General features: G+C 46.2%; 1 protein-coding gene across 2 annotated transcripts; it reads left to right on the forward strand.

Moving 5' to 3' along the window:
- The first annotated feature begins 2,698 nt into the window (after nt 1-2,698).
- LOC142584212 (uncharacterized) lies at nt 2,699-16,114 on the forward strand. 2 transcript variants are annotated; one of them, XM_075694370.1, is made up of 6 exons: nt 2,699-2,803; nt 3,731-3,882; nt 4,524-4,591; nt 9,376-9,459; nt 14,403-14,543; nt 16,010-16,114. In XM_075694370.1, exons 1-5 carry the CDS (start codon nt 2,708-2,710, stop codon nt 14,540-14,542), a joined length of 540 nt encoding a protein of 179 aa, XP_075550485.1. In that variant the 5' UTR covers nt 2,699-2,707; the 3' UTR covers nt 14,543; nt 16,010-16,114. The 2 variants fall into 2 exon arrangements, with proteins under 2 accessions (XP_075550485.1, XP_075550486.1); XM_075694371.1 differs by having other exon boundaries at nt 16,013-16,114.
- Nucleotides 16,115-27,667: the final 11,553 nt, after the last annotated feature.

Below are 27,667 nucleotides of genomic sequence, written 5' to 3' on the forward strand. Positions count from 1 at the left end.
GTACTGTTTGCATCGAGCCAAGTACTTGTCATCGATGGACCTCCGATCTGGCGTTTGGCAAATTTCTGTAGATTCCATAGACCGTTAGAAAACTGCCTTCATAACACCTGACGGCCCCTACCAATTCAAGATTATGCCGTTCGGTCTTTCTGATGCCCCGGCAGCTTTCGAAAAAATGGTAGCCTCCTTACTTCGCGCCTTTAAATTATCTAGATATCTGTGTTATCAAGACGATGTCACGTTCTTTTCACCAAGTTTCACGAGTCATCTAACGCATCTATCGGCTATTCTAGCTGTTTCCCGATGCGCCGGCCTGTAATTGAGTTCCTCCGAGTGCCAGTTTGGACGTCGCCAAACTACCGTTCTTGGCCATCCCGTCAGTGCCGGTGGCGTTCAACCCGACCCGGACAACATTCGCGCTGTCCAGAAGTTTCCTGATCCGTCTTCCACATCAGATCTTAGAAGCTTTGGTGTTGTTGTTTATATGCTCGTATTTTCGTGGTCTTGTCGAGAATTTCGCCGAAAACGCTCATCCACTCACCGACTTACTTAAGAAGGATGTCGGTTTCACATGGGGCCTTGCTCAAACCAAAGCATTCTCCGGCCTCGTACGCTTGCTCACCGCTCCCCCCCCCCCCCTGCGGGCATATTATGATCCACCTGCCGGCACTGACGGGTGATGAATCAGTGGCCACGCTTCAGTTACCAGACTTCAGCCTAAATTACCCCCCTTCCGCCTCCGCGGCCCGAACCCGTGCACGGGCCGCCCTGCTTTCTGCTCCGATCCCCCCGCTACCCGTTGGTGGCCCTGGAGATCCCGCACCACCTGCTTTATAATAACCTCAGAGGCTTTCATTTGCCGGTTACATGTGCCCTCCTGAAGCAGTGCTTGTAAAAAATGCAATCTACCGTGGCGACGACAATAGCGACCCGCGACTTATACAACCAACACCCGTGAGAAACTTGCCCCTTCAGACACAGCGATCACCAAATGGGGAATCTGTGCCCAATGCCTCACCGCGTGGGCTGCCAGCGGCGGAGCGTAAAAAACGCGACCGCTCTTTCTCATGCGTGTATGTCCAGGCGACAAAAGTATTGAACGCACGCTTAGAAACCTCCGTAGTGCCTAGCAGAGTCATATGTTGAAGGAGGAAAAGCTCGCAGATTTTCTTTCTCGCGCCTGCTCTTACTCGCGCCTGCGCACCTACAGATGGCGATCCCTCTAATGAATGTCTCGTGTCTGATAGTGTGTTGATTTGGCTTGTCTCTTTGTTTGGTCCGATGTACGACTTTAGAAAATTATTGCACCTTTGGCGTGAATTGTTGATAACAACATTAAACCCATGAAGATCCGGAATCGGAAATCCAAAGCACTACTTTGGAAACCTCAATGCACCTTTCACATCAAAAGTTTATGAGAACTTCATACCCATAAAGTTCCGGAATTTAAATCTATGCACTCCGTAGATTACGCAGCCTCCGCGATATGCCACCACGAGCCCGCTCGTCATCAAAACGCCCTTGAAACTTTGTGCTCGGATGAGGCTCCTTGAGTTATGTGAGTTGTGTGAGTTATGCGAGTTATGATGAGGCTCCTTGAGTTATGCAGAAAAGAACGTGTGCTGTGAGTAGACCAGAGCATTTGGAAAGATGATGCCACACTCTTGGAGGGAACATCAAATTATTTCCTTATTGCACAAACATATCATGGCCCCACTGTCAGTAATTACAGTTGGCTCTCGGTAAAAAAAGAACACACACATTTTGGACAAGGTACATATGCCTGTGCTGTGACCGTTATTTGTTATTTTATGAGCTTCTTGGTACTGCTATTCGTTTCTCTCTCCGCATATGTCGCACAGATCAAGCGGTTTGTTTGAAGCGTTCATTTATCCTTTTGTGATAATCTTCACGGGAAAATTTTTTGACATGCGGTTATCGTTGTGCGGTATTTTAATTTCATGTCCCCTTTGTGTCATTGCCCCTTATTTTGCAGCAATCTGAGTGCGGCCGAAAACAAGTGTCACATAACGGTTGTGATACGCCCAATTCTATAAATGAGCACTCAACCGCGAAGTTCATGTCATTCTGACGGAAGCAGCAGCAGTCTGATGCGGACACAGGGATAAGTGACCTGTCCAATATAAATAAGTCATGCGACAGGGCTCACTATAAGGCAAAAAAAAAAACACTTTTTCCTCAGCCATAAGGTACTCTTCAGGTAGTGTAGCAATAATTTTGGTTACAATCCTTCATTAGGATAAACTAAACGGTTTATTTTAACCGCCTGCAAAGCGACCTGACAGGTACACTTAATACGTTTTTCAACGTTCGACCTAGTTCGGTCCACCACAATCACACTTGCAGTAATTATAGATTAAAATTATATTCCCTTCTATTTCTCCACATATAGCCATCTTTTCTCTTTTCGAAACAACGTCGTTTTCTGGTCAGTGTGACGAAGTGACACTAAAGTGGGATTTCACCCAGGGTTCCTAATTACTGTAAACTGGATCTTTGACAACACCGCAAATGGGTGTTATTTTAAATGGAGATTGAAGTACCCGCATGCCACTCACGTATGCAATTTTCTAAAAAATAATGAATACGGTGCCATGTCTGCATACCCTGCAGGCCACAACGGGGAGAATATAAGAGACGCTCAGTAGCAGGTTACCATCAGTAGCGCCTGCTTTGCCACAATAGCATGAAACGCGTTTGCTTTCTGGTTGTTCTCGTTGTCCCTTTGCAGCTGTCGCTTGCAGCAGCTCAAGAAACGAACGATGTTCCAGACAGCTTCAAGGTAAATATTCACGCAAGTACCGGTCACACGGTGTGGTGCCGAGCCTTCATAGCACTTTGCAAGGGTTCACATCCGGCATTGTCTGTTGCATGTCTTTCCCTGTGCTTAGCGCAGAAACTTTACACGAGACGGACGTGAGAAGATAAACAGGCAAGTGCGACAACCTTGCTAAGGCGACCAAGGCGTAGCCAGGAATAAAAAAAATATTTTGCTCAGTCTCCCTGTTGCTTCTATCACCCTAATTAAGAGAGACGGAGACATTTTAGTCTCTTACAAATTTGAGCCCCAGTGGTGGATATCCATCTCAGCTGTTTCTCAGTATCCAGGATAATAAGGACGTTAACTGATGATGAACAAAAAATTTTGTTTTGCCATTTCATTGCAAAACAAGGCTCAGACGAATACTCCATTTGATGCCCCGTACCTTAATTTTCTTTCAGCGATGGAATTCAAGAACTTATCACATGTATCGCCCAGAGAATTCACTCAAGTGCACCTTGTTTGCGATCTTTAAACACCAGAAAATTGGTGCAATGGGCAAAATTGCCAAAAGCTATCGAATGATTGACTCGGGGGGTGAAGAGAATTGAAGCGCACTGGTGACCATTATTCCGGTTTTATCGTGCTGCTTTTGGGTGAAGGACGCGCATACTCTCCATAATGAGTTTTGTTTACGTAATGCGTTTGCAACTTGCGGAAGAATACAACGCATAATCATCTCTTACAGAATTTCCTCTTTAAGTACAGAGGTAGCACAGGCGCCGACAACTTCAGCATGTTATGGCGTGAAACTAAGAAAGCTGTCCTGTTAATTTCATCTTGGTTTTGAGTTGGAAGCATACTTTTCAAGCTGGGACAAGCAATCTGGCTCATGTCGACTCTGTAGAATATTTAACCAACATATACGTATATACGTCTTGTACGCAGATCTTCGAAAACTTCCCATTCGCTGTCGCTGTCTCCGACCAGGACAACGACACCATATACGAATGCTTGACGGCGAAGAGAATGTGGCTAACACCAGAAGAAAAGAAGGGAGAATACATTTGGTTTTTTGGAGCACATGGCGGCAAATCAAAGTGAGTTTACCTTTCTCGCTGTACGCGCATGTACAGGCAAGTTCATCTCTGCGCAAAGTGATGTTTGCTCGAAAGAATTCACTAAAGCACAAACACAAACGCAAATCTATCTGGGCATGTTTAGTTCACATGCTCCCTCAGCACGCCTCGTATTGGACCACATTTTGAAATAAACGTATTATAGTTAATCTGAAGCTTTGTACAAAACGATAAGATCATCATATGCAGATTGTGAGTCAACGACGATGTAATCAGTGGGGAGGCTTTCAACCAGCTCGCGTGAATTGAGTATATTATCCGTCAGCGCATGCAACATTTGTGATTTCGATTTTCTAAGGTGGCATTCGCAAATCGGGGAATTCATAAAGCGTACCTTCCGATTGCGTAAATTCGTTTCAGGTATTTCTTCTCTATCGTATTATGTGCTATGTTACTCAAATAATGTGCGCACAAAGCTACAGTTAGATTTAGTGGAACTTGGAGGAAGTATTACGACAATGTGGCTTCGAGTATATTAAGGCCACATCGAAGCAAATATTCCTCAATCAAAAAGAATTTTTTAAATGTTTTTCTTATGTTCAGAATTATGTTTCTTCACCATATGAATATACATTCATTCCTCTTTATAACTGCATTTCTAGACGAACAGTTAGCTTCTACGTATTTGAAGGAAACAGTCCTGACACCTTCCGGTTCACAGTGGAAACAGGTAAGAACCCAGTGGATGCATAAGTAATGTTACATACTATTAACTGTCTTAGCGCAGTTGGCGGACTTTCCGGGGTCTGTCCGTCCGTCCATCCGTCCGTCCGTCTGTCCGTTCATCCATCCGTCCATCAGTCTGTCTGTCTGTCTGTCTGTCTGTCTGTCTGTCTGTCTGTCTGTCTGTCTGTCTGTCTGTCTGTCTGTCTGTCTGTCTGTCTGTCTGTCTGTCTGTCTGTCTGTCTGTCTGTCTGTCTGTCTGTCTGTCTGTCTGTCTGTCTGTCTGATGGGCTATGACTCTAACCGTTTTCCGCCAACCATGCGTCTCTGGGTAACACTTGGTGGAGTTTATAGTGCGTCGAAGCGCTGTGCTGAGGGAACAGAGATTGAAACCATCGTCGAGTCAACTTGGGTCACCATGCATGTGTCATAGTGTACCTCTTTGACAGTGACGGGATTCCTAGAGATGCCGTACTGGTTATACACCGCTCTGTAATAAATACCTTGATGCTGACCTCAAGTACCGTGATGTCGCACTCAGTTTGTGTTTCTCTTCAATGAGCCCATTCGATACCGACTTTTGTGACTTGGTTTGCGCCAGCAGGTGTGTGCCGCTTTGACACCAATTTCAGTAACTAGTTACCTACCACTGGCAATGTGCCGCTGTATAACGATGAAAAAACATTTTTTGTTTGAAATTTCTCCGATGTTTGGCCGAATCCAATCTTTACCGAGCAGGAACATTAGAGCTACGCTAATAAATGGCGAAGCATGTGTAGTAGGAAGCAGCATGCAGTAGCAACAGTGGACCGGTAGAGGAGCTCGGCAGCGTTTCGATCAGTCGACTTCGCGAAGGGTGTTTTTCACCAGCCGAATGCCATTACAAATCTCTTGAAATTTCTCCCGTGCTGGAAAAAGCCCTTCCATCCGTGCGCCACTACGGCCTTTGCTAAGTTCTCACATTCATAGCTTACACCAATTTCGCTTCACTATATTTCTCTACCGGGGTTTCCATTCCGAGTTGTTACCCTTTGGCATTCTCGGTTTCCTAATTTTTGGTCGTTACACGCCTGTGCATTAATGCATTAGTGACGACGCTTCCGCCTAAAGCCTGAAGCTGGGAACATGTAAGTTCGGCCTGACGCCGGAACCTGACGCGTGAGCGAGGAATGAGCCCGCAGAAGGAGGGTTGGTTAGAGTTTCTGATCGTGGTAGCGAACACGTATGTGGGTAACCATTAATGCTAAGCCCAATGGAACACACCTCGCAGGGGTTACTCAAGGACAGTATCCCAATCCTTTAGCAAGCTGGCCCACAAATGCACTGCGTATGGGCTGGTCTTAATGCACCTCTCACCAATGTGGGTCACTCATTATGTGCCACTTCATGTGCAGCCAGCGAGGACGCAGGCAGAGGTGCGCTACAAATATCGTCTGGAAGGCGACGCGCTGACTTCTTGGCAGAGCCACTAGATGACACAGGGAGTCAAGAAAAAGAGCACGAGACTGCTGCACGATGCGTTTCTCAGTGCGTGTATCGGTGCGCCATCCGTTATAGAGGCCATGCGTGGGCTTCGGGTAGCGCCGATCGATCACATAGTGTTTATAGGAAAGCGCTAGTGCGGAGTCCCGCTGCAGCACACATCTCATACATAAGGGTTCTGGTGGTGGTAATGCGTTGTGTAGTTATATTGATTCAATTCTTAGTGCAGTACACTCGACCGTCATTCTGACATGGTTTGGGACAAATTTTTCGTTTAACATCGCACATTACGCCATTTTGGACAACCGAGCGGTTTTCAAATCACTTTTCAAGTTTTAAAAACATAGGCCTAGGCTGCCAACGTCTCCGAAAAAAGATATTACAGGGCTGAATCATTGACTTGCTATTGCGCTTTAGTTGAGATGGCTTTGTTGCTTGCATGCGGAAACTGTTAAAAAGATTAAGGTACAGGGTCAAAATAAATAACCACAGCGGCCAAGGCCTATATGTGTGCGCAATATCCTCGCGAATAAATGGAACATGAACGAATGAGCCAATTCCACCGTTAGTAGCCAGTTATCAAGATTGGAGTCAGGCATTAATCAGAAGGCAGCTGGCCCATGCCGTCGTCCAACTTATCCACGCTGAGGTCGTTGTTGAAGAGAAGGACTGCTTCTCATCGAAAACGAGGAATACGGGTTTATTTACAGTATCTACATAAGAACGTTGCAGTTTATCAGTCTAGCATGACTGAGAGAAAAAGCACACTGAGCAACCGCACAACAGCGGTTTCTAAACACTCGGTCCTCCCTCGATCCCAAGGTGAGGGAAACATTCGACCAGGCACCGTAGACGAGCCGCGTCTTTGCGCGAGGGCTTATACAAAGACACTTCCGCACAGGTTCACGGTACCCAACAGAGGTCAGACGGTCTTCGCAGAACTCGGGGCTGACGTCAGGAACGGTGCGTGGGAAGGGGCCTCGAACTACGTTCCGTCGGGGACTCCCTTACTCACTGCTGACCGGGTCTGCGGTGGCGTGTTCCGTCACAAAGCCTGGCTCGTCGAACTCATCTCGGCAATGCCTCGACGCAGAGTGGCGGACGCAACGTTTTTTCCTTGGTACACAGTAGACTTAGTGACGCCGTTCGGCTTTCCAGGAAAAGTCGCTGCCGCTGTCGCACCTGCCTGGCAAAACTTGCATGTCAGCGGGCCGTTCTTCACAGGATTAAAACAACACTTTTGTTTAGAGCGCAACCCTTAGGCGCCCTTCTTTTTTGAGTGTCTGCGTCTCTCGGCGTAACCGAGTGAAGGAGCGCAGCGAAGAATGAAAGCGCGAGAGTGGAGTGCAGCGGGGGATGAAAAACGGCGATAGCGATAAAAGAACGAGGAAGAAAGCGGAGGAGGATGGTATGGCGAAAGCGTGAGAAGAAAAGTGTACTGCCACGCATGACATTCTGCGGCGCCGCTCACTACGAGAGGGCGCCATTGTAGCACGTGTCGTCTGTTCACTGATGCCGCCATGAATAAGGCACGCGCCGAGCTCATCCACTGATACCATATGTTGAAACAAAGGGCTGCATGAGCGGATGTCTCTCTGCGCGGATGGTGTGAATCACGCTAGTGAGTCACCCATGCGCTGCCTTTGGCATTTTCCGGATTAGCTAGGTAGTAGCACAACGCTTCGCTCTGCTTCTATAGTGCTGCACGAGACAGATTCAGCGCGACACCCAATATGCCGCAGGTATCTGCTGCGCTCAAATTTCGCATTGAAGATTACCGTATCCGTTGCTTACATTTTTCTGCCGTATTTGCTACCTTATGGAATGCACTCATGCATTGTGCTTCTTCAATGTATCTAGCTCGCCGACTATCTGAGACGGGCTGCTACCTTGCGGTACGGTATCGGGGAGGAGTGGTCTACCTTTTATTTCACGCTGTGGGTTTCGCTAGTACTTTATATAGCATGGTTATTGTTAAGTGCTACCGAGTGTGGGAGATCGGCTGTGGCAGATAGCCCGATTATATTCTTTTAGCTGTTCTACTCGAAGAGGGAGGTATTATTTGTGCGTAAAATTGTAAGACATAATTGGCTGATTACGAAAATATCACTAATTATATTTTGCTTATTACTTTACAGGAAAAATTAAAATTTCCAAATTCTAGATGGAGCTGCTCAAGGCTCAGAATAACTTGAGTTCCGAGATAGTAATTCCCGAACTTTGCGAAGAAGTGCCTAGGCGGTCCAGTTACTTTGGGGCTTCAATTCATATAAAAGGTTAAAAAAAACAAAGCTCATGTGGAACGACACAACATTTTTTTCTAAGAATATGAAGCCTCAGACCTCGAAAGCGGTGTCATCCTAGAAATTCATTCCAAGTGAATACATCATGAAAGTTCACCGGTTACCGTTCGCAAATTGCAATATCTGCCGTAAACAATTAGGAAGTAAATTACAAAATTTCTGTGAATTAGTTGAATATGTGTTTTCTGTCTCGTACAATCTCACCCTGTTTGAATGTCGTGCTGAAGGACAAGAATTGTGCTGTCTAGCGCATACACATTTTAATAATGTAGAACTTTAAAAGTTTCGCTCTGCATAGTCTGCGTCGTTACAAGACCTCGCGGTTCATCGTCACTTTGTTGACATGAATACCACTCGCTAGGCTTATTTCAGGGGCTTTTATACATGAGACGCTGTGTAGCCTAAAAATAAGGTTGTGCACCCATATTAATCTAGCTGTATGCAGAAGAGCATGTACACCGAATAAGACCATAAGGAACTTTTGACGCCAGCGTGAAATGGCGATGGTGTGCGAGTAATTATGCTGATGTTATGCGAGTTAATGGCGGCATGGTAACAATACAAAAAATTTTGTACTACTTGGTTTCACCATCTGATTGGCAGCCTCAGAAGTAAGTCATCGCCAGCCGCAATTCCCCCTTTTCTTTCTGAGCAGAACCTTCAAACTTACAAAAGACGATCTCGCCACTACAAACTACCTTCTTTTTTGATATTTGCTTCGATTTGAGCCCATTGGCTAAAGGAGGAAGCGTCGTTTATGGGCTTGCGATTGTGTTTAATACACGACAGTTCCTTGCTGCACATCGAAATCTGTATTTCGCAAGCTGAGTGTACATATTTCTCCACAAACCACCTCCTAAATGTACGAACTCATTTGTCCACTGTAAACATTTTGTGAACCCTTTGCCTGCTTTATCAAATGGATTGAGTGGTATAGTATGTTGAATATGACGAATGTTTGCATCTGAGCGCAAGAAATGCACACCATGAGTCCTCTTTTCTCCAGACGATGGACCTTCAAACGAGGCGAAGTTCTATTACACCGACTACGAGAACTGCGCTATCCTCGACATTCCTTACAGCGGACGTCGTGAGTACACTGGGAAAAAAATTGCATTTTTGGACACGCAGCTTAGGATTTATTTCTGAAGTAGAATGACTCTTAAATACAAACAAAAGAAGTGATTCACATTGAGTTGGAGATTTTTTATTGTGAACAGTGGCTGAAAAATGAAACATGAGTAAATCCATTCCGTGAAGGTGGAGGACCAGCGAAGGTGTTGAAAGCCACCACTACAACTGCTGAGGGTGGTATGGAATGCGTTATGGCTTTAGAGCAGTGGTTGTAGTGCTCTGTTTTGTAAATGTAGGAATGGGAGTAATAGTTATTTTCACAGGACACTGCGGCCCATACGGTGCTGCAACGACATTCAAATCAGTTAGGCTGGTTACTTTATTTACGAGAGGCTAGAGATGTCACACCCCAAGTCAAAAGCTGGTTTCGGCGTGGCAGTTTGAGCAACAGTAATCTTTATCGGAAAACGTTTGCAGGGAGCGCTACGTGCTTCTGTTTTCTGTCAGGCGCACCCTGTCGTCAGTTGTGTTGTTTGGATGCGTTTCTTTTTTAGCTTTTTCTTTACTGAAACGTATGCGCTTGCGTTTATTGTATGCGTGATTTTCTATGTTTCTGTCTCCTTCTCTCTGAAGAATAGGCAGGCGACATGCCCATTCCGGTGGCAGTTGCCAGCCTGCTCCTCGCTTCGCCTTTCCTTTCAAGTGTATATATGTTCTGAAAACCAAACAAAGAACGCGTGCACTGTTCGTGCACTTTGCTGAGCGCTGGCAACCTCTGCCTTACGGGAGTATGAGCCATCGCATTTTTGTTTGCTTACGGGGGCATGAGGCATTGGTAACGACATTTATTTACTTGCTGCTCTGTATGTTGTATGCGTCCTTACAAAGAATGTAAGCACTGCTCGCTTGATATTGCCAGAGTCCTTCCATGTTTTTTCTGGTCACGAAACTGCCGCCTCAGTTTCATATAGCGCCAGCGCCCGCCGCTAGAGGCGCAACCGTGCATGAGAGGGCATGCGAACGCCGCTACCGCTGTGGTTGTGTGTGGGGCAGCCTCGGTATTCTAGCTTTCTCAACTTCCTCAACGATCGCTTTAGTTTCACGTGACTATTTTTAACATTGAATATAATTAAATTACTGCCTGAGCGTGTCTTCTGCGATGATATCAGAGCACGGGACGAAAAAAAAAAGCCGCTCATAACATGGAGCTTGCGGCGGTGTCAGACCAAAAAGAAGAAAGATCTGGAATTTTAAGAGCCAGAACCGCGATACGATTATGAGGCACGCCGTAGTGGGGGACTCGGGATTAGTTTTGACCACCTGGGATCCTTTAAAATGCACTTAAATTAAATAAACGGGTGTTTTGCATTTCGCCCCCGTCGAAGTGCGTCCGCTGTACACGGCCGGGCGGTCCCGGTCCGGATTTCTTCGTCATCGCCGTTCGCCTCAACGCTTCGGTGGGCTCCGCTTTTTAATATTTGCCTTAAATTAAACACCGCGCATTCGCAACAAAACGCCAGTGGTCCCACTTATCACCAGAGGAGTAAGCGCCAATTCTCCGTTGCGCATAGCGCCAGATTGTTCGCCGAGCACAGCTGTTCAGTTTCTGTTAAACTGTGGCATAGAAGGACTCTGTGGGCAGTATCTTATAACGAGATCAAAAGAATGAAATTGCTATTGCAAAGGGCTGCTACCGTAGAATACTTAATGACAAAGAAAAGGGAACTGAGCTGCTCCATGCGCTTAAGATTTCTTGCAAAGCGATGTCATTTCTGAATAAGATTTAGGTAGAATTAATGCAAGACGAACTTCGCTACTAAATGTCTTCCTAGACAATCACATGTAAGAAGACAAGACAGACAGACAGACCTGTCCTGTCTTCTTACATGTGATTGTCTAGAAAGCGCAACCAATGTTTCCTATTACAATGAACCAACTTGCCCAATAACGCATCCTGCTAAATGCCTTCGGTGCGGCTTTTAACAACGGATTAAGGCGAACCTGAAGTGTTAGGACCTGACCAGTTGAAACTAGCTGTAATTAGGCAATTGCCTTAGCAAGCAGTCGTTTAGAAGCGTCAGTAAGCCCAGCACTTCATTGCTCGTGGTTTCGACGCGGAAACGACGAGACTAGGTATTTTGGTTCTTAATTCGCAACTATTTACAATATGTTAAAATGTTGCAATCACCGGTCCTGATATTCTTATCATGGTCGAAAAATGAAAAAAGAAACTTTATAATTCGATTAAGAAAATAAATAAAACGTGTCGGTGCAAAAACAAAATACAAGCACGATCATTTATTTATCATGTAAAACAAGCGGAGCGAAATACAGATAGCACGGAGGCGTCAGGTCACAAATGGTCCACCATTCACAATGCAAGAAGTTTGTTAAAAGCATGACACTGATATAATACGCATAAAGAAATAAGATCAAACGTGAGAGGTATGCATTGGGAGGCAGGAAACAAACACCAGCAAACGAATGGCAATAAGTACAGAATGCATAGTCGATTGTTTCTATAAACAAGAAAGTGTAAAGCATAAGCATTTCATAACACACGGCTAAAGAACTCTCAAACGAACACAAGTAGCCACATCACAAATACAGCAATTTTTTTTAAATGGCTTGTTAGAGATACCACCTTTCTACTTCTTCAGCTGTTACTTAAACATGCAGACAAAACTTGCTCAGCAAATCACAATACAAATGTAGCTAACAGTGTGCTAATAACCTTCTTACTCATAGCAGCTTATAGACTTAAAAGTACGTGCAATTGAAGAATTGTAGCCCATCATTAGCCAAGACTAAAGGACAATGGAAAATAAAACAATGCATATTATTCTGTTTTAACACTTGCATTTAAAGGAATTCTAATGCTATACCTTTCATAGATGGTCGGGGTAAGGGCGCTATTGCTGTGAACTACTCTATCCTGGTATAACACAAATTGAGGTTGCAACAAAGCATAAAGCAAATGTGTTCAGCGTCGGCTTCTCACGCTCCAGGGACACGTCGTCACCGTTGATGTTGAAATTGTACGCAGTGACGATGTCCGAGGCGTCAAAGTGTTTCGCGCACACACGTGTATACTTCGATTCGAAATTAAAACCGCCACTTTCCTGCCGCGGTATGGCCCGCTTCCATTTCTCGCACTGCTCCTTGTTATTAGGTAAACAGAACAACGACACCTTTTCGGTCGTGCCCTTGTAGCCGGAACGGCACCCAGGCACGCAACACGTGTTCGGCATCGTTGTCCCACCCCACCACTTCAACCAAACAGCCCAACACTCGAAAAATAGCACAGCACATGCACAGAACGTACCCGAAAAGTCAGCTCGCCTCGCACTGCGCACGCATTTCGGTACGCGAACGATGCCCTCTGTGGCACAGTGGCGCCGCGTCGCGTCACCTTTGGGCAGCATATGAACCTCTCCCATAGCGTGACGGCGGAGTTTCGTGACCAGAAAAACATGGAAGGACTCTGATATTGCTAAGTGCTTGTAACCTCTGCCTTACGAGGCTGCGAGTGATTACAGTGTTTGCGTCGCTACGGGGGTATGAGCCATTGTTAATAGTTCTTGCTCACGGAGAAGAAAAATACACGGAACCTTACCCACATACAGCTTTGCGTAAAAACCTTCCCTGTCGAAAAAAATAGCATATCTCCCATATAAATTAACTGCATTGTGGCTAATACAGATCACCTATGAAACGTATCAACTGCCATTATCAAAAGAGACACGCCCGATACGCCACGTCTAGTAGACAGGCTGATTTTTTTTACAGCGACGCTGTTAAGAGCTGCTTTCCCCGGGAACGCGTCCGTGTGTTAACACAAAACTATCATTATCATGATTGGCTCCAGCGTCGTCGTCTGCTTCTAAGGCTGGCTCAGTGGCGCCCCCCTCTGCCGTTAGAGCGCTACCGTGTGAACGTGCTCGTGCCCATGCTCCCGCGTTCGTTGTCGTCATTAATTGATTATAAATTAATTAATAATGAAGAAACCCACAGACGTAACCAATTTCAGAGCGTAGCTGTTAAGGCCTAGTTCCCCCAGGATCCTGTCTGTTTGTGGGCACAAAACTCAGCATAAGTGGGCCGATCCCGGAGATAGTGCAATGCCTGGGTGACACGCAGCGGAATTGCATTTTGCCAATAAAGGGCCCCTCACTAGGCCGCATCGCAAATTTTGGTTATACGCTGGAAGTTAAGTGTCATCTAGGGAGCGTTCTGCCGGAAACAAAAAAAATTCAAATCGGCTCGTTATTACCCGAGATAGAAACATTTCAGTGCCGCGATCCCATGATTTCATAAGGCGAGCCCACTGCATAGCGAGCGTTTCTCCACTCGCCCCGTCTTGCCTCTGCAAGCGAAATTCCTTCCCTGCGTTCTCCCATACCAGACCTCGAGGAACGCGTGACGTATACGTGACGTGCTCCAACTTCATTTTTTTTCTCCTCGCTTTTGTTTTTTTGCGGCGCTGGGAACTTCCGCTGACGGCGTTGTGCGCGAGCTATTATGATCACAGCGCACAATTTTGCGCGCTCTGCTAAAGGACACATGATTAACGGTATAATTAGTGCTACACAAATACTGAAGCACAACAAGTGGATCGCAGAGGATGATAGTGTTGTGGAGCGCGGAAGAAAATGGCAGTTTCGGTACCTGCGCACGTGAATCCGCGACCATGGGAAGCGAAGCAGAAGTACATCTCTCTTCCTTCGGTGCGAAGTAAAACGAAAAACACGCAGACATTCCTTTTGTGTGTGTTATTATTTCTCTAAAATTCAATTCGTCAATTCAACCAACAGATCACACAAATAACCGTCATATTATTTCGTCGTCATGTTTACCAAAATCGGACCTATCCGTTCCCATTCTTCACCCGACTAATGTTCTTGACGTTCATCAGGTGGAATTGTAAATACAGGCGCCGCGAATTTCGTTCTCTTTCAGATTGCATCCTGTGGACGAAAGAAACAGTCAAAGATGCGGTGCCTCAAAAATGCTTGGATGAGTTCATGAAGAATTGTGGCGTCGGCGCCCCACTTTACACAGATGATCTTTGCAGTGGTGATGAAGTCGCCGAGTGGTGATGTACGTTGAGCAGCAATAGTAGTTGTGAGAGTACATTTTGTATAGATCGATTGAAATTGAGTTTCCGATCTGTCGCGATGCAGTCAGATACATAGAAATATTCCTAGCAATCGTATGCAGAACGATCACAAGTTAACAAAGCATGCCTGGTTCCATGTCTAATAGCTCACTATCCTCAGCGAAAGAAAGTGTTATACAAAAAGATGCTAGAATAGCAGGTTTGAAGACCTAACCCAATATTAGTGAAGTAACGCGAACCCCAAATAATGTGTAATATTGAATGCCTTTAACGTTGTCTTGAAATATAAAACGGTTGTCTTCATCCATATTAAAGATTCATGTTGACATTTTCGTGATGCACAATGTTAGCAATTTTTCCAAAAAACGTGGACATGTCCATCATTGACAATTAAAATATGAAGCAGAACTATGGCAAGAATAAAGCAGTTTCTTCAAATACACGAAATTTGTCACACAGTGTAAATTGCTGCTTTATTATGCAAAATAAGGCTTCATTTTGATATTGCGATGGAGATTACATATATAATGCATTTTCTATAATTTTGAGTTCAGTTCTAAGCACAGAAAAAAATAAGACTGTTCGTGAAGTATTAGATAAACACTGATATTTGCGAATCCAAGTCGAGAACCTTATTCGACAAAGGCATATTTCATTTATCTAGCGATATTATACTACGACATTTCTACGAAGGGTTTATCCAGGTGTCTCCTTCGAAGATGGTGAGGGGCGTGCTGTAACTTTTCTGTGCTTCATCATGACAGATTAACAACGATAACTTGTAGTCTTTCGGCGCATCTACCATATTCTCATACTGGCAACTCGAGGATTGCGTGTAATAGCAAACGGCTTGGCTAGTTGGTGAAGAGTGGTGTATTACCTGCGTGCACATGGTAAGCGCATGTCCCCCGCAGTTGCGCAGTTGCAGCTTAAATGTTTGATAGGAACAGTAAGTCTAAACACTTTAGGCTATGCACGTACATTCGGAATAATATAGGATATAACAAGCAAGTGCCAAGTTACATTTTACGTGCATTACACAGGCTACAGAGCTGATACCACTTATCACTCCTTACCTTGGCTCGCTTGGATGAATGTACAGCAGTGGTCCGGTCTACGCGAAATTTCCAGGTTCCTGCGCTGATAAAGAATATATCTCTAGCAGTCGCAGACTTACTGCATGTGTAAAATTATAGCTTTGTCTTATTGATTTGAGCTTCTTTCCGCATAGTATTAGAGATAATGGAGAGAACATCGGTAAAAGCTAACTAAATAACATTTCATTTTTCTTTCGCTCATAATGTATTGCAAGCGCCTATTCTTTTATGACGCCCCAGTTAAGATTTAGAACATTGCCAGATCAATGACAGGTCACAGATTTCGCTACAATCAAGCATGTAAGCAATTGAAATCTCATGTCAACCCTTCTCACTTTACATATTGGAAGAAGAAGAGGACCCGGTTTATTGCCCCCAGGCTGACAAGTACGAATCTGATTTCTCCTTGAACACCTTCAGCGGAGGCATCAATGCAAACGTGTAATAAACGCTGAAAAACACTCAAGAACACTTGCGCTTTTCTGACGCATGCATTCTTCCGCTGTCTTGGAGCGCAGGTCCAGTATAAACTTCCGTTGCTTATACTGAGTTTGCGCATAGTCATAAATTTGCAAGTAAGGCAGGCGACAACCACAACTTATTGCTGCTTCAATTGCTGTATAAGAATGAATGTTCGAATGGTTGCTCATGGAAATCTCTAAACCAAACACTCACAGAAGGGCCGCGTTGAGTAATTTTTGTAAATCTAGTACTATCATGTTGGATGCGGCACTTTGTGCCCTTGTGGTTACCTAACCAGCGTGTAAACTGCCTATTATGCCACAGTAGCAAGGAATCCATTGCACCCCAACATACTATCTCGACCTGCAGGCCACATTTTATTTCGATGAGGTTATGTGGCACTTATGTCCCCATTAAGGTGCGCTCTAGGTACAAGTACTGCAGTAAAACAGAGTAATACTGCTTTTCCAATTGATTCCAAAATTTTCAAATCAATCATTTTACGACGAAACATCTATATTAACGTGTCAATTTTCACCTGAGTAATTTCATCTCGCCTAAAACGAGCACAGCACCACCCATAGTGTAAGCCTATCTCAACTCTTTTATTACAGCAACCGACTTTTTTGACAACACCACGTTTTTTTTCGCTGCCCTCCAAAGTCACGTTATAATAATATTTCCTAGTCCGTGACCAGCCGCGTATACTTTTTGACCTATTGTGGGCGAGGGCTTATGGAGTCGCCATCTATCGGAAGCGCATTGCCTGCCTAGTATGAGGGATAACACGGCGCTCTCCTCATAGATTTGGCTGTCGGCGCTCAATAAAAACAGCATGCGGGAGCCCTCCTACGCATTTTGTACGTACTTTCGAACTGATGGAAGTTTTTTACTGCCAAAATAATCACCTTGATCAAACGGAAAGTACAGAATGGTTTACAGACGCTAGCACTTTACTGAATGCGTACAGTGAACGCCCACTGCGCGCGGTCGCCGTTATGGAGTCCCCCGAACCGTTTCCTAGCATGAAAGGTAGGCAATCGCCGAGAGCAAATTATGTGAGATCTGTGCTTATCGTAAGCTGTCTCCATAAGCAAATGGAGCATAACCGAATGAAGCCTCAATGCAAAGACCGCACGCGTTCGCCGTGGCCGGCTCAGCTTCTGCATGCACGCGCGCGCACAATGGTTTGATTTCGCTGCCAGCACGTTTTCGCACCGTGCCGTGAATTTATGCTGCGAATTATGAGCAATTATTAGTACACAAGCAACCATTGTTGCATGGTCCCTATAAGAGCTGTTCAAAAATAATTTCATTATAACTCAAAGGACTTCGCCATCTGCGGTGACTTTTGATATGCCCACGGGATGATTCAAACTTTGCTTTTCGTATGTCTTGTTGGACGCTTCACTATCATTATTTATGAAGTTGCGTTGTACACCATGATTATCAGTCTTCTCAGCGAGTTATTTCTCGTTGCCCTTTTTTAGTTCATTATATTGATTGTTTGGTACTAACGAAAGCATCAGCATATGCCATGTCTTTCTTTATTGTGCTTCTTACCGTTCCCTTTCCATTCCAGTGAACTTACCAGTACCTAGCGTCAACATGTTCATAGACCAGAGCTTCATTACATTAGCCGGGCCACGCGCGTGCGAGCATCTCAGTGTGCCCTCTCTGCTACTGACCGCGAACGTCGCAGCCCAGAATCCGTAGCAGAAATATTCCCCACGGAAATACTTGCTGCTCACCCGAATTGCTGTCGATGGCTGCTTGCCGGTTCGAAGTTTCGCGACCCAAGCTTCAAGCAGCTTCCTGTCATGCACGCATTGTGAATGTTGATACCGGACTCCGTTGTGTACGTCCGGCACTGCGGCACCGAGCAGTAGCCTAACGCGTTCGACGCCTTCAAAGGCCGCCACTACCTATCATAATGCTTTAAGATGTCGTCAAGCAGGCACCCGAAACGGGGAAGACCTCCCCAATTAATGAGAACCAGCGCGCAGGTAGGACTTTGAACTTTCATTTTCAGCTCGCTTCGGCGTTTCCCAAACAGCCGAGTTGGCCGCTGTGTCCGCGTGATCCCTCATACCACGTCACACCGACGGTAGCGCCAGCTTCTTCAGTGGTGGAGCTCTCTCCTAATAGCGAACCGTCAATGTGATCTGCCTATTTATGTCGACAGCAACACGAGCAACTTTCCAGTGATCTCGATATCGGTGTATGTAATATGGTAGCGTCCTTCACATCACCAAATTTGCAGCCGTCCTGAAACGTATCTCCTTTGAATTCTTACCCATTGTGCTACAGTAATAGAAAACTGCTCAATTCTATTGTAGAGTACATGAAGTGTTTCACTTAACACCGGCCTGTCTCGGGGGGGGGGGGGATGAAATGGTTCAGTGGCTGTGCCGTTCTACTGCTGAGCGGGGAGCCAGCAATTGCATTCCACGCCGTGTCGGCCGAACTCCAACTCGGCGAAATGCAAAGATGTCGCAGTTTTGTCCGAAAGGTGAAGCGTTCATTGGGAGTACAAATTGGTAGACGGCTGTAAGAATTAGGTAGGATATTAGATTCATCAGTGGCGTAAACAAGTGTTAACGTTAGCTAACTAATTGAATACCAAGCATGGTGTGAAGCCCGCAGAGGCAAACGTCAAACCATTTCGCTCGATGACCACGGAGAGTCACTGTCAGGACGCTGACATGATGAAGAGTGGCAGCAGCAAACAAATTGCCTTTGTGTTGCCTCTCTGTTCAACGCGAACTAGGCGAGTTAGAGCAAAGTGCCCATGAATCCATTAGCTATCTCGCCTTGCCTAAGCTTAGCACCCACCTCCCCTTACCTACAAGAAAGAGGGCGCGCGCCTGCGCTCAGCCGCACCATAAGCAGCCGTGGTGCTAGCAGAAGAGGGGAAACGTGGTAACCTGACCCCTCCCCCCTAACTTTCTCTACTAGTGTGCGAACACCTCCCCCCTCCCTTCTTGCGCACTCGGATCTTGCCCTATACACCCCTACGCCCGCGATAAGCCACCATCCTCTTGGGCTCACCTGCGCACGAATACCATTGCAGCTACAACAAACGGCGCGCGGCTGCGATGTTATAGCACTTGCACTTTATACGGAACATCGCCGCAACGCCGACGCCTTTGGAGGAAATTACCCTGGCATGGCCATGTATTTGTTATCGGACTAAAACACCTATATGCATTTATTTAGCAGCACATCAAAAATAATTTCATCAAAATGAACCCGGTGCCATCAACTACGACATGTCTCATTACCTTCAGTGAAGTTTGTGGGCAGTAATCCCTATAGTTACTTTCAATCTTTTTCGTCCTGAACAACCCACTGGAATACCGGGTCCCTAATAATATGAGCACCTTTACTTTCAGGAGGCTGGAAGCACCTTTCCTTTCAGACACGCTGGAAGAATTCCTCCAGCTGATACTCGGCAGAAACTCAATCGCCTCTAACTTTTCAATACAAACATACCCACTTCTACAGTCAATAAAAAGTTAATCATTCAATTTTATTTAATTAGACTGCTGACCGCGGCAATTATGATCTAACTTTGTGCCTTCCTGGCAATCTATTTGCACAGGAGCTCTTCGCTTGCCTCCAAGGGCTAATTTCAGGAAAACCATAAAGTTGAATTATGAACACCCTGTATTCTTGGTGCAGGGCTGGTTGCGCTGTCCCAATTTCTCAGACTGCAGTGTTTTATATTTTCGCAAGAGAAGGCGAGAGAAGTCCACTGGTAGCGAATCGCACCTTCACTGAAGCATCAAGAACTACCTACGCCACTCACGCTATCTTCTCCAACCAGGCTGAAAATATAGCGCCAGATATGAATGTGATCATTCCGAAATAAACATGTGAAACACTCGTGCCAACACTGTCTCCTCTGAATATGCATCGTCCCGATTCTAAAACTCCATTCACTCCGTTTACAAAAAATACAAATGGTAAACAATTAATGGATTGAAAGAAGCACATAGGTCGCGTTAGCAGGCGAATATTGAAGAGATAAGTATTCGTGAGTAATAGGGCTTCATCAGAGCTATGTTCATGATTTCTTGGAGAGGTTTACATCAGGAGCGCCGTGGAAAGTCTGCTGGGATCACTCTGTGGTTCACATTGTTTGGATTGATGTAGCGGCTTAGGAGTATTCCGAAGCGGCCGCGTTTACGCATGGTGCTTCACACCGAGATGTAATCGCCAGGGATGCACCTAGCATCTCTCTGGCGAAGGTTGTAATGGTAGGTATGATACCATCGCTTACACAAACTGCGCATTCGTGCAAGCTGATGAGCTTTCTCTCCAAGTTCGGCAAAGTTGTCGGCATCCAAGGAAGCAGTTATGCATGTGTCTGTTAATAGCACTACGTCAAATTTTGTGGTAACTTGAACTCCGTACACTAAGCGAAAAGGGCTGAATCCTATCGTTTCTTCCAGCGCAGTTGGTGTGAATTTTATGTATACCTGCGCATCAAACCAGTTCTCGGCCTCGTCGGCAACGTACATAGAGAACATTCGAGGAATTCACTCGTTTAAACACTCGGTTAGGTCATTAGATTGCTGATGGTGCGCAGTAACTGTTCTATGCGCAGTGCCATTTAATTGGATGATAATGAATTCGTGCAGAAGCTGTGCTTTAGAGGCTGTGCCACGATCCGTAATGGCTGCGGCTGGGGCACCATGGCAGACAAGAACGTTATGAACGAAGAACAGGGCAATTTCATAGACAGTGGCTCATTGCACTGCCTTGGTTTTGCCGTACCAGGTAGGATACATCGGCACACAATAAATCGGTTGGCAGCAGAAGACGTCGGAACTGGGCTCAGTAAGTCAATACCGATCTGCTCGTGGAGAATTTTTGCGGGATTCAGAGAATTGAGAAAACTGACTTGTCGTATAGGCGGAAACTTGCGGCCTTGACAGTCAGTCTAGAGCTAATAAAGCTTTTCACTCTCTCACTCACACTCTCATCGGTCATCTTGGTGAACGGTTCCACACAGTGAAATTGACGCTTGCCGCAACTGGACGCCAGGGCATAGGCACGGCTGCTGCCGCCATGTTCCCGAGTTTAACTATAAATGAAGGGGGGAGGGGGGGTGTCGCGAACATGAGTTTGGCCGAGAGGCATAATTCCACCACCGAAATAAAATACGCACAACACACTGTCGTCAGTGATAAACGATAAAAAAGGGGGTTGACCGAGGGGCCCGATTTTCCTTAGTTCTGTCATAAGAAGGCAACAAACGCTGACACCAAGGGCAATGCAAGAGATATAACTTGGGCTTAATAAATGAACTAAAGAAACGATAAATTCATAGAAATGAAAGTGGGTGAAAAAAGCAAAGGGGAGGAACGATCCCACACCTTTCCAATTTCGCGTGCGATACTGTAACAATTGAGCTTCTTGGATATTTGTTTCCTTTTAAAACTCTTTGAGTGGTAGCCAGCTCCACCACTCGCAGACCTGGTTGCGAATGTGGAACATTCTTTCTGCCGCAGGCATCACGAGAACATGACGTTCTTCACCTGGTGGGGAACGGGATCGTTCCCCACCTGCGGTTAGTTGCTTTTTCATCCGCTTTCATTTCCATTAATTTAATTTCTTTATTTCATCTATTAAACACAATTAATTTCCCCTGTCTTGTCCTTGGTGTCAGTGTTTGTTGGCTTCCTCTGATACGTCGTGATTGACGTATACTGAGTACCACCACCAAAGACAGAGTCGACTGTCACTGGCTTATGCATATATATTCCCGGGCTGAGATGGCCCCACAACACGGTTATTGCCTGCATTGAGAGGAAGTAGCACACAGTAAATAATTATCGGCACGTAACTGCAGCTTCTTGAAAGGCGTCGAGGCGCCGTGACGGATGACGTTGCTGAGGAGTGCCTAGTGTTCTCCAACGACAGCGTGTCGCAGCCGTCTTTTCAGATGGCTGCTTTGTCATCCGTCATGTATCGGAGCCGCAGTGTCGCAAACACGGTGAGTGCTAAGGACCGCTAAGTCGGATGGCATTTCTTCGTCACCAGCACTGCGCGCTAAACAGTCGGAGCACCTTCCTGCGCTATGTCACATTTCATAACTGCACACAAGAGCGCTTACCTACCAAAATGCGATTGCTCCGGCGGCCTTACGATATCCATCGGCGATTGCTCGGGGCTCAAGCAGAAGCAATCGGCAAGCACCTTCGAGTGCACAGCACTCAAATACTGCGTACATGTGCACAGAGGCACTTTCACTGGGCAACAAGCTTTTTGCAATTCATCGCGGAAGCTTGGAACACAGAAAAACTGGTACATTTTCCTCTGCTTTGACACTACGTGCCCTAGAATACCATACCATCACTCTGCAGTGACAGCCGTTGCTCCCGCGTCTATGGCTAGAGAGTCGCTTTTAGTTACCATACCATCACTCTGCAGTGACAGCCGTTGCTCTCGCGTCTATGGCTAGAGGGTCGCTTTTAGTTGGTAATGCGGCGGCCTCCATAGCCTCAGTGAAGCTCATGCGGAGAACAGGCTTGCCGCGGCGCTGCGCTGCCATTCTCCTAATGGACAGGGAACGGCCAGATCATTGTTGTCAGTGACTGTATCTGCAATAGCACTGCAGCGGTCCTGGCTACCGCGCCCAGTACGAACGCTCTCGTGCGTGCGACCCTCTAGAATGTCTGAGCTTGTAAGCTTTTGCCTCACTGTCGCCACTCGTGGCAAAAAGGGCAAAAGGTAATAATACGCTAAATATATGCTTGGCATCAGGAATTCACAGCAATCAAGACGACAAAAAGAATCAGAAAGTCTAAGAAACAAAATTCTTGCTATTTCTTGTTCTATTTTAACGCATATCACTGAGGAAAAGTGTAGGTACTAGAATGCGCCGCATGCGCCTTAATCCCATTCGAAGGAGGATAGAACGATAATGCACGGAAGGGAGGAGGCACGTCCTTAGCGGGGCCAAAAAAGCGGTGGCAATCCTCTCACCGCTAGTATGCACATACGCAGCCGCACAGTCGTGGTATTGCTATTTTGCGATAATACGTTGATAACAATAAATGGCGCTGGCGCGTTTTGTTGCGAAGCCTTCTGGCTTGAAACTCGGAAGCAGTCCGCTCCGCAGGGGGCGCTCATGTTGTCAGACGCGGCTTTTTCTCGACTTTTTTCCTATTTGACGTGTCTGCTGTTCTCGCGCATTCTACGTTATCTCCGTTCACCGACTGCCATCGAGCAACGCGGATAAAACTCGTGCAAACGAGAAACTCCGCGCATCGTGCATAGGCTCCTTGCACTGCGTTTATTTCCGATTGCGCCAACTCGTTTTCTCTATTGTACAATCTCTGTCAAGCTGTTCAATATATATATATATATATATATACCGCCTCCAGAGGAAAGGTGAGAGAAATCCACTGGCAGCTGCCGGTGCCTTCCCTGAAGCTGCAACAACAACCACCGTCGTTCACGCTATCTTCTAAATGGGGCGCGACCTGGTTATGGCGATTATGGCATAGACATATAAACATTTGTAGCAACATTCTCTCCCCTCAAATTACATTCTTCCGATGGTAAAATACAATTGAGTCCATTCACAAAAGATATAGGTGTGAAACAAAATTAGGCATTCAAAGAAACAGATTAATTTTGTCAACTCGTGACTATTCAACAAATGGTGTTTAATAGGGCTTCATACAAACGACTGCACGATTTTGGGCGCAGGCTTACGGTAGGGATGCCGCGAAGAGTCTGCTGGGATCACTCTGTAGTTGACATCGTTTATGCGTTGCAAGACTACGTGTCGACGAAACTAGCGGCTTATGAATATTCTGGAGCGACCGCATTGGCGTGTAGGGCTTCACACCTAGACGTGATCGCCAGGGCTGTACACGAACTCTCCGTGTAGAGTTGTAAAAGTGGGCATCATAGTTTAGTTTACAGTGAATACGCAGTAGTGCAAGGTGTTAAATTTCTTCCCGTTCGGCGAAGGAATCTGCATCCAAGAAAGCAGTTGTGCATGTCTCAGATATTATCGTTGTGTCCAACTTTGTGGCAACTTCGCCTCAGTACAGTAAGCGAGAACGGCTGAAAATTATAGTGCTGTTGGCGCAGCATTGTAAGTGAATGTTATTTATCGCAGCATATCAACCCAGTTCTTGTGGTCGTGGGCAGCGTACATGGACACCGTACATGGTTAGGTCATTGGTTTGCTGATTGTATGCAGCAGCTTTTCGGTGCGTAGGGCCACTTAGTTTAATGAATTTGTACACAAGCGGTGCTTTAAAGGCTGTGCCGCAATTTGTGATGGCTACGGCTGGCACGGCAGAGCAGAGAGCGATAATATGAACGAAGAATAGCGCAACTTAGGAGACGGTAGTTCACTGAACTGCCTTGGTTTTGCCATACCAAGTACCTGCTCATAGAGAACTTTTGTGCAGTTCAAAGGCCTCAGAAGACGGGTTCTTCGAATAGCCGGAAACTTGCTGCATTGAAAGTCACGCCACGCATTCACCTAGTGCTTCACTGTCTTCTGTAGTTTAGATGAACAATACTTCTAGCGAGTGATAGCCACTATGCATGTAAAGCCCAAGTGGCCAGAGATAGGTACGTCGTAACAAGCACGCAGGATCTCCTCGTGGAGCCCTGAGCGGATGAGAGGTAGCTGGTGTTATTTGCATGGAAATTCCACCTGTAAAGAGCGTCGTCACATAAGTGGAACGTTATCGCGTCAAGCGCGAATTCTCGAAGAGTTCGCGAGGTGAGCCACTCGACGTTGTTGGGACTTCGGGGTGGAGGACGAAAGACGGACTCGTTCCGTGGACGAAGAAGAAACGAAAAGCTTTGTACAATATTTACAGATCGTGGATGATCGCGTACGGGTAGCAGTAGGAGCGCATCAGACCGACTGGGCAGCTGCAAGCGACTTTCTCTCTTCACAATGGGCCGGTCCGCCCTTAAATCCCTTCGACAACCCCTCGTCGGCAGGAACCGGGTGGGGCAGGGTGATGACCTCGCCCGCGTCGAATTCTTGATTCGTCGCGGTGTTGACTGGGTGCCGCGGAGATGGCTTGGCGCTTCTTGAAGTCGCCTCCCGTGTCAAATTGTTGATTCGTCGTGGAGAAGGGGGTGCTTTCGTCTCCTCGTGGTAGCCACGTGGTGCAGGTAGTAAGGCAGCTTCCATCGCGTCGTGATGCCCACGTGCTGCTCGCACTATGGCACAACAGCACCCCCGCCGCCAGATAATACATCCAGAAGTCGAGCTGTTCGACGCGGCTCGACGTATGCGATGTGCTGATTGGGTGCCGTCCTTGATGGGGAAAAGGAAATGGCCTTGCCGCCCTTTCATCCGCTAGTGTTTCCTTTGCTCGGCCCAGAGACCCTTCACTGGAACGACCGAGAAACAACAACGCTAAACTACTCCGGCCAAAGCAAGCACCCTCCGAATGCGTTTCGAACCGCCAGACCAAAGTGAATAAACAAAGCCCTCTATGAAATATGGCTACGCTATACGAAATAAAAAGTTTCCGAACAATTGAGACACGCGTCCGAGAGAAAAGTCGAGATACAGACCTTTCCTTAATCGTCAACGCGTGACAGTGCTAATCAAATCATAATTGTTTTTGAAGCGATTACTCACTAATGCCGGCAGGTTGGTAAAAATAAAGATTGCCGAAGATCACTTAATTTTGACCCCGAAAGCCATGACGCAAAGGTTGAGCGCTTTGTGCTAATTTGTGCTAACATGTGCGCATGGGCGCCACTTCGCAAAAGGAGAGTCACATCCGACAACCGAAATAGTCTTCCGTTCAGTGCTGTCTAAATGCACTAGGCAAGACGAGTACCCTATTGTTAAAGCACCAAAGGGGCTTAACTAATTAGGAAACACATACTCAAACACTCGAGAACGACATAAAAACAAAAGTTAATTTAAATTCTACGCTAACACTAACAAATAAAGCATACGATACATAGATCAAGTCAGAATCAAAATTCAGCTTTCAGGCTCTTCCTAGCCTACTTAGGCGTAAATACAACAAATAAACGGAAACAATAACGCATGTTTTACTCAAGCGTTCAGCAATTCGATTTTAGTAGAAAATGATCAACTAACAAAGACAATTTTTGTTTATCGCTAACAGAAAATACTAACAGCCTACACCAATGCGCTCTTGTTTACATCAACCATTTAAAACGCGCAACATGAAACTAAACTTTATCGCAAAGAGTAAAAATTTAAATACTAAAATTACAAATTACCAGAAGGGCTTTCAAAGTACCATGTATCGCTCGGAGTGCGCATAGACACCCTTTCAGGCACGTTCGAGTTGGTTGATCATTCGCGAGTCTGGGCACTGCCCAATTGCGAGATAAGAGCAAAACTGAACTGCCCGAAGCACCTATGGCCTTCCACAGGCGGCGTCCAAATTCTGAGAGAGCAGCGCACTCACGCACCCGCGTGCACACTGTCTCTTTCTCCGCTAAGCAGTCACCTTTCTTTCCCCCAGGAAAGGAGAGGACATTGTAGCAGACTTTCGAGCACACCGGACGCTTCGCTATGGTCCTCCCCTTACAATGCCTTGACACGGCGGAGATGAAACCGAATTCGCGGCTTCGGTTTTTCTGTGAAATCCTCTCTGTCCCGACGCGCAGCATGCCTGTTCTCAACTTGGGCCTGCGCCTTTTCTGTTTGGCATGCTTCGCAGAGCCCGTGGCATGAACAAACGCGCTTGCATTTGCGCTGCCTAATTGTGCTCCACAGTGCGTCTGGTTTTGTAATAGGACATGACCACATTTGACCATTAAGCAAGCTAGCTCATCATAATGTCTGTCTTCAGTGGGTCTCGCTCCATTATTGCCCTCGACAGCCCGCAAAACGTCTCGCTGGCTTTCGAAGTTGACCTCTGCTTCCAAAACAGCCTCGCTAAATGGCCAAAATACTGCTTCTTCGCGCTTGTCATTGCGTGCGTGAACTACTAGCACCACAGCCATCTCGGCGCTATCTGAACTAGCTCCATCAAGGCTAGCTTTGTTACTGTCTTGGCCTTTGCAGTGAACCACTGCTTTCAAAGCGGTCTCTCTAAACGGCGAAACAACATTATGTTCGCGCTCGTCACACAGAGTGTGCACCAGTGACACCACATCACTTCCTATGCATCCTGAGTTAGTAGGCATCTCAATAGGCGGCCTGTCCTCGACAAGCTCGCCATTGTCGCTATCAACTTGGCCTTCACAGTCGGCCCGACTTATAGCTTCAAAATGCCTCAACAAAGCCTTCTTAGCCTCATCGTAGTCCCGATTTTCCTCATAAAGCAGGTGTTCCGGAACAGTCGCGGGTTTAGACGGGAGCAACGTGACCAACGTTTTGGGCCAGAAGTCCCGGCTGATACGTACTCCGGCTGACACTTCTTCACACATTCGTTCAAAATCAGAGAGAAATTGAGCGATATCTTTGCCTGTCCTGAAGGTGTGAAGATAACCTCGGGCTCGCTGCCATTGAAGCGCTTGAATTTTCCTATCAAGCTTTTTCATCCTAAGACCGTGCA

The sequence above is a fragment of the Dermacentor variabilis genome, chromosome 6 (genome assembly GCF_050947875.1).
Source record: "Dermacentor variabilis isolate Ectoservices chromosome 6, ASM5094787v1, whole genome shotgun sequence".
Lineage (NCBI taxonomy): Eukaryota > Metazoa > Arthropoda > Arachnida > Ixodida > Ixodidae > Dermacentor > Dermacentor variabilis.

Excerpts from the sequence above, each read along its gene's own strand:
- LOC142584212 (XM_075694370.1), top strand. The coding sequence starts at position 2,708 with ATGAAACGCGTTTGCTTTCTGGTTGTTCTCGTTGTCCCTTTGCAGCTG. Across the intron at positions 3,883-4,523 it reads GCACATGGCGGCAAATCAAA|ACGAACAGTTAGCTTCTACG; the intron begins GTGAGTTTACCT and ends CTGCATTTCTAG. Across the intron at positions 9,460-14,402 it reads CATTCCTTACAGCGGACGTC|ATTGCATCCTGTGGACGAAA; the intron begins GTGAGTACACTG and ends GTTCTCTTTCAG.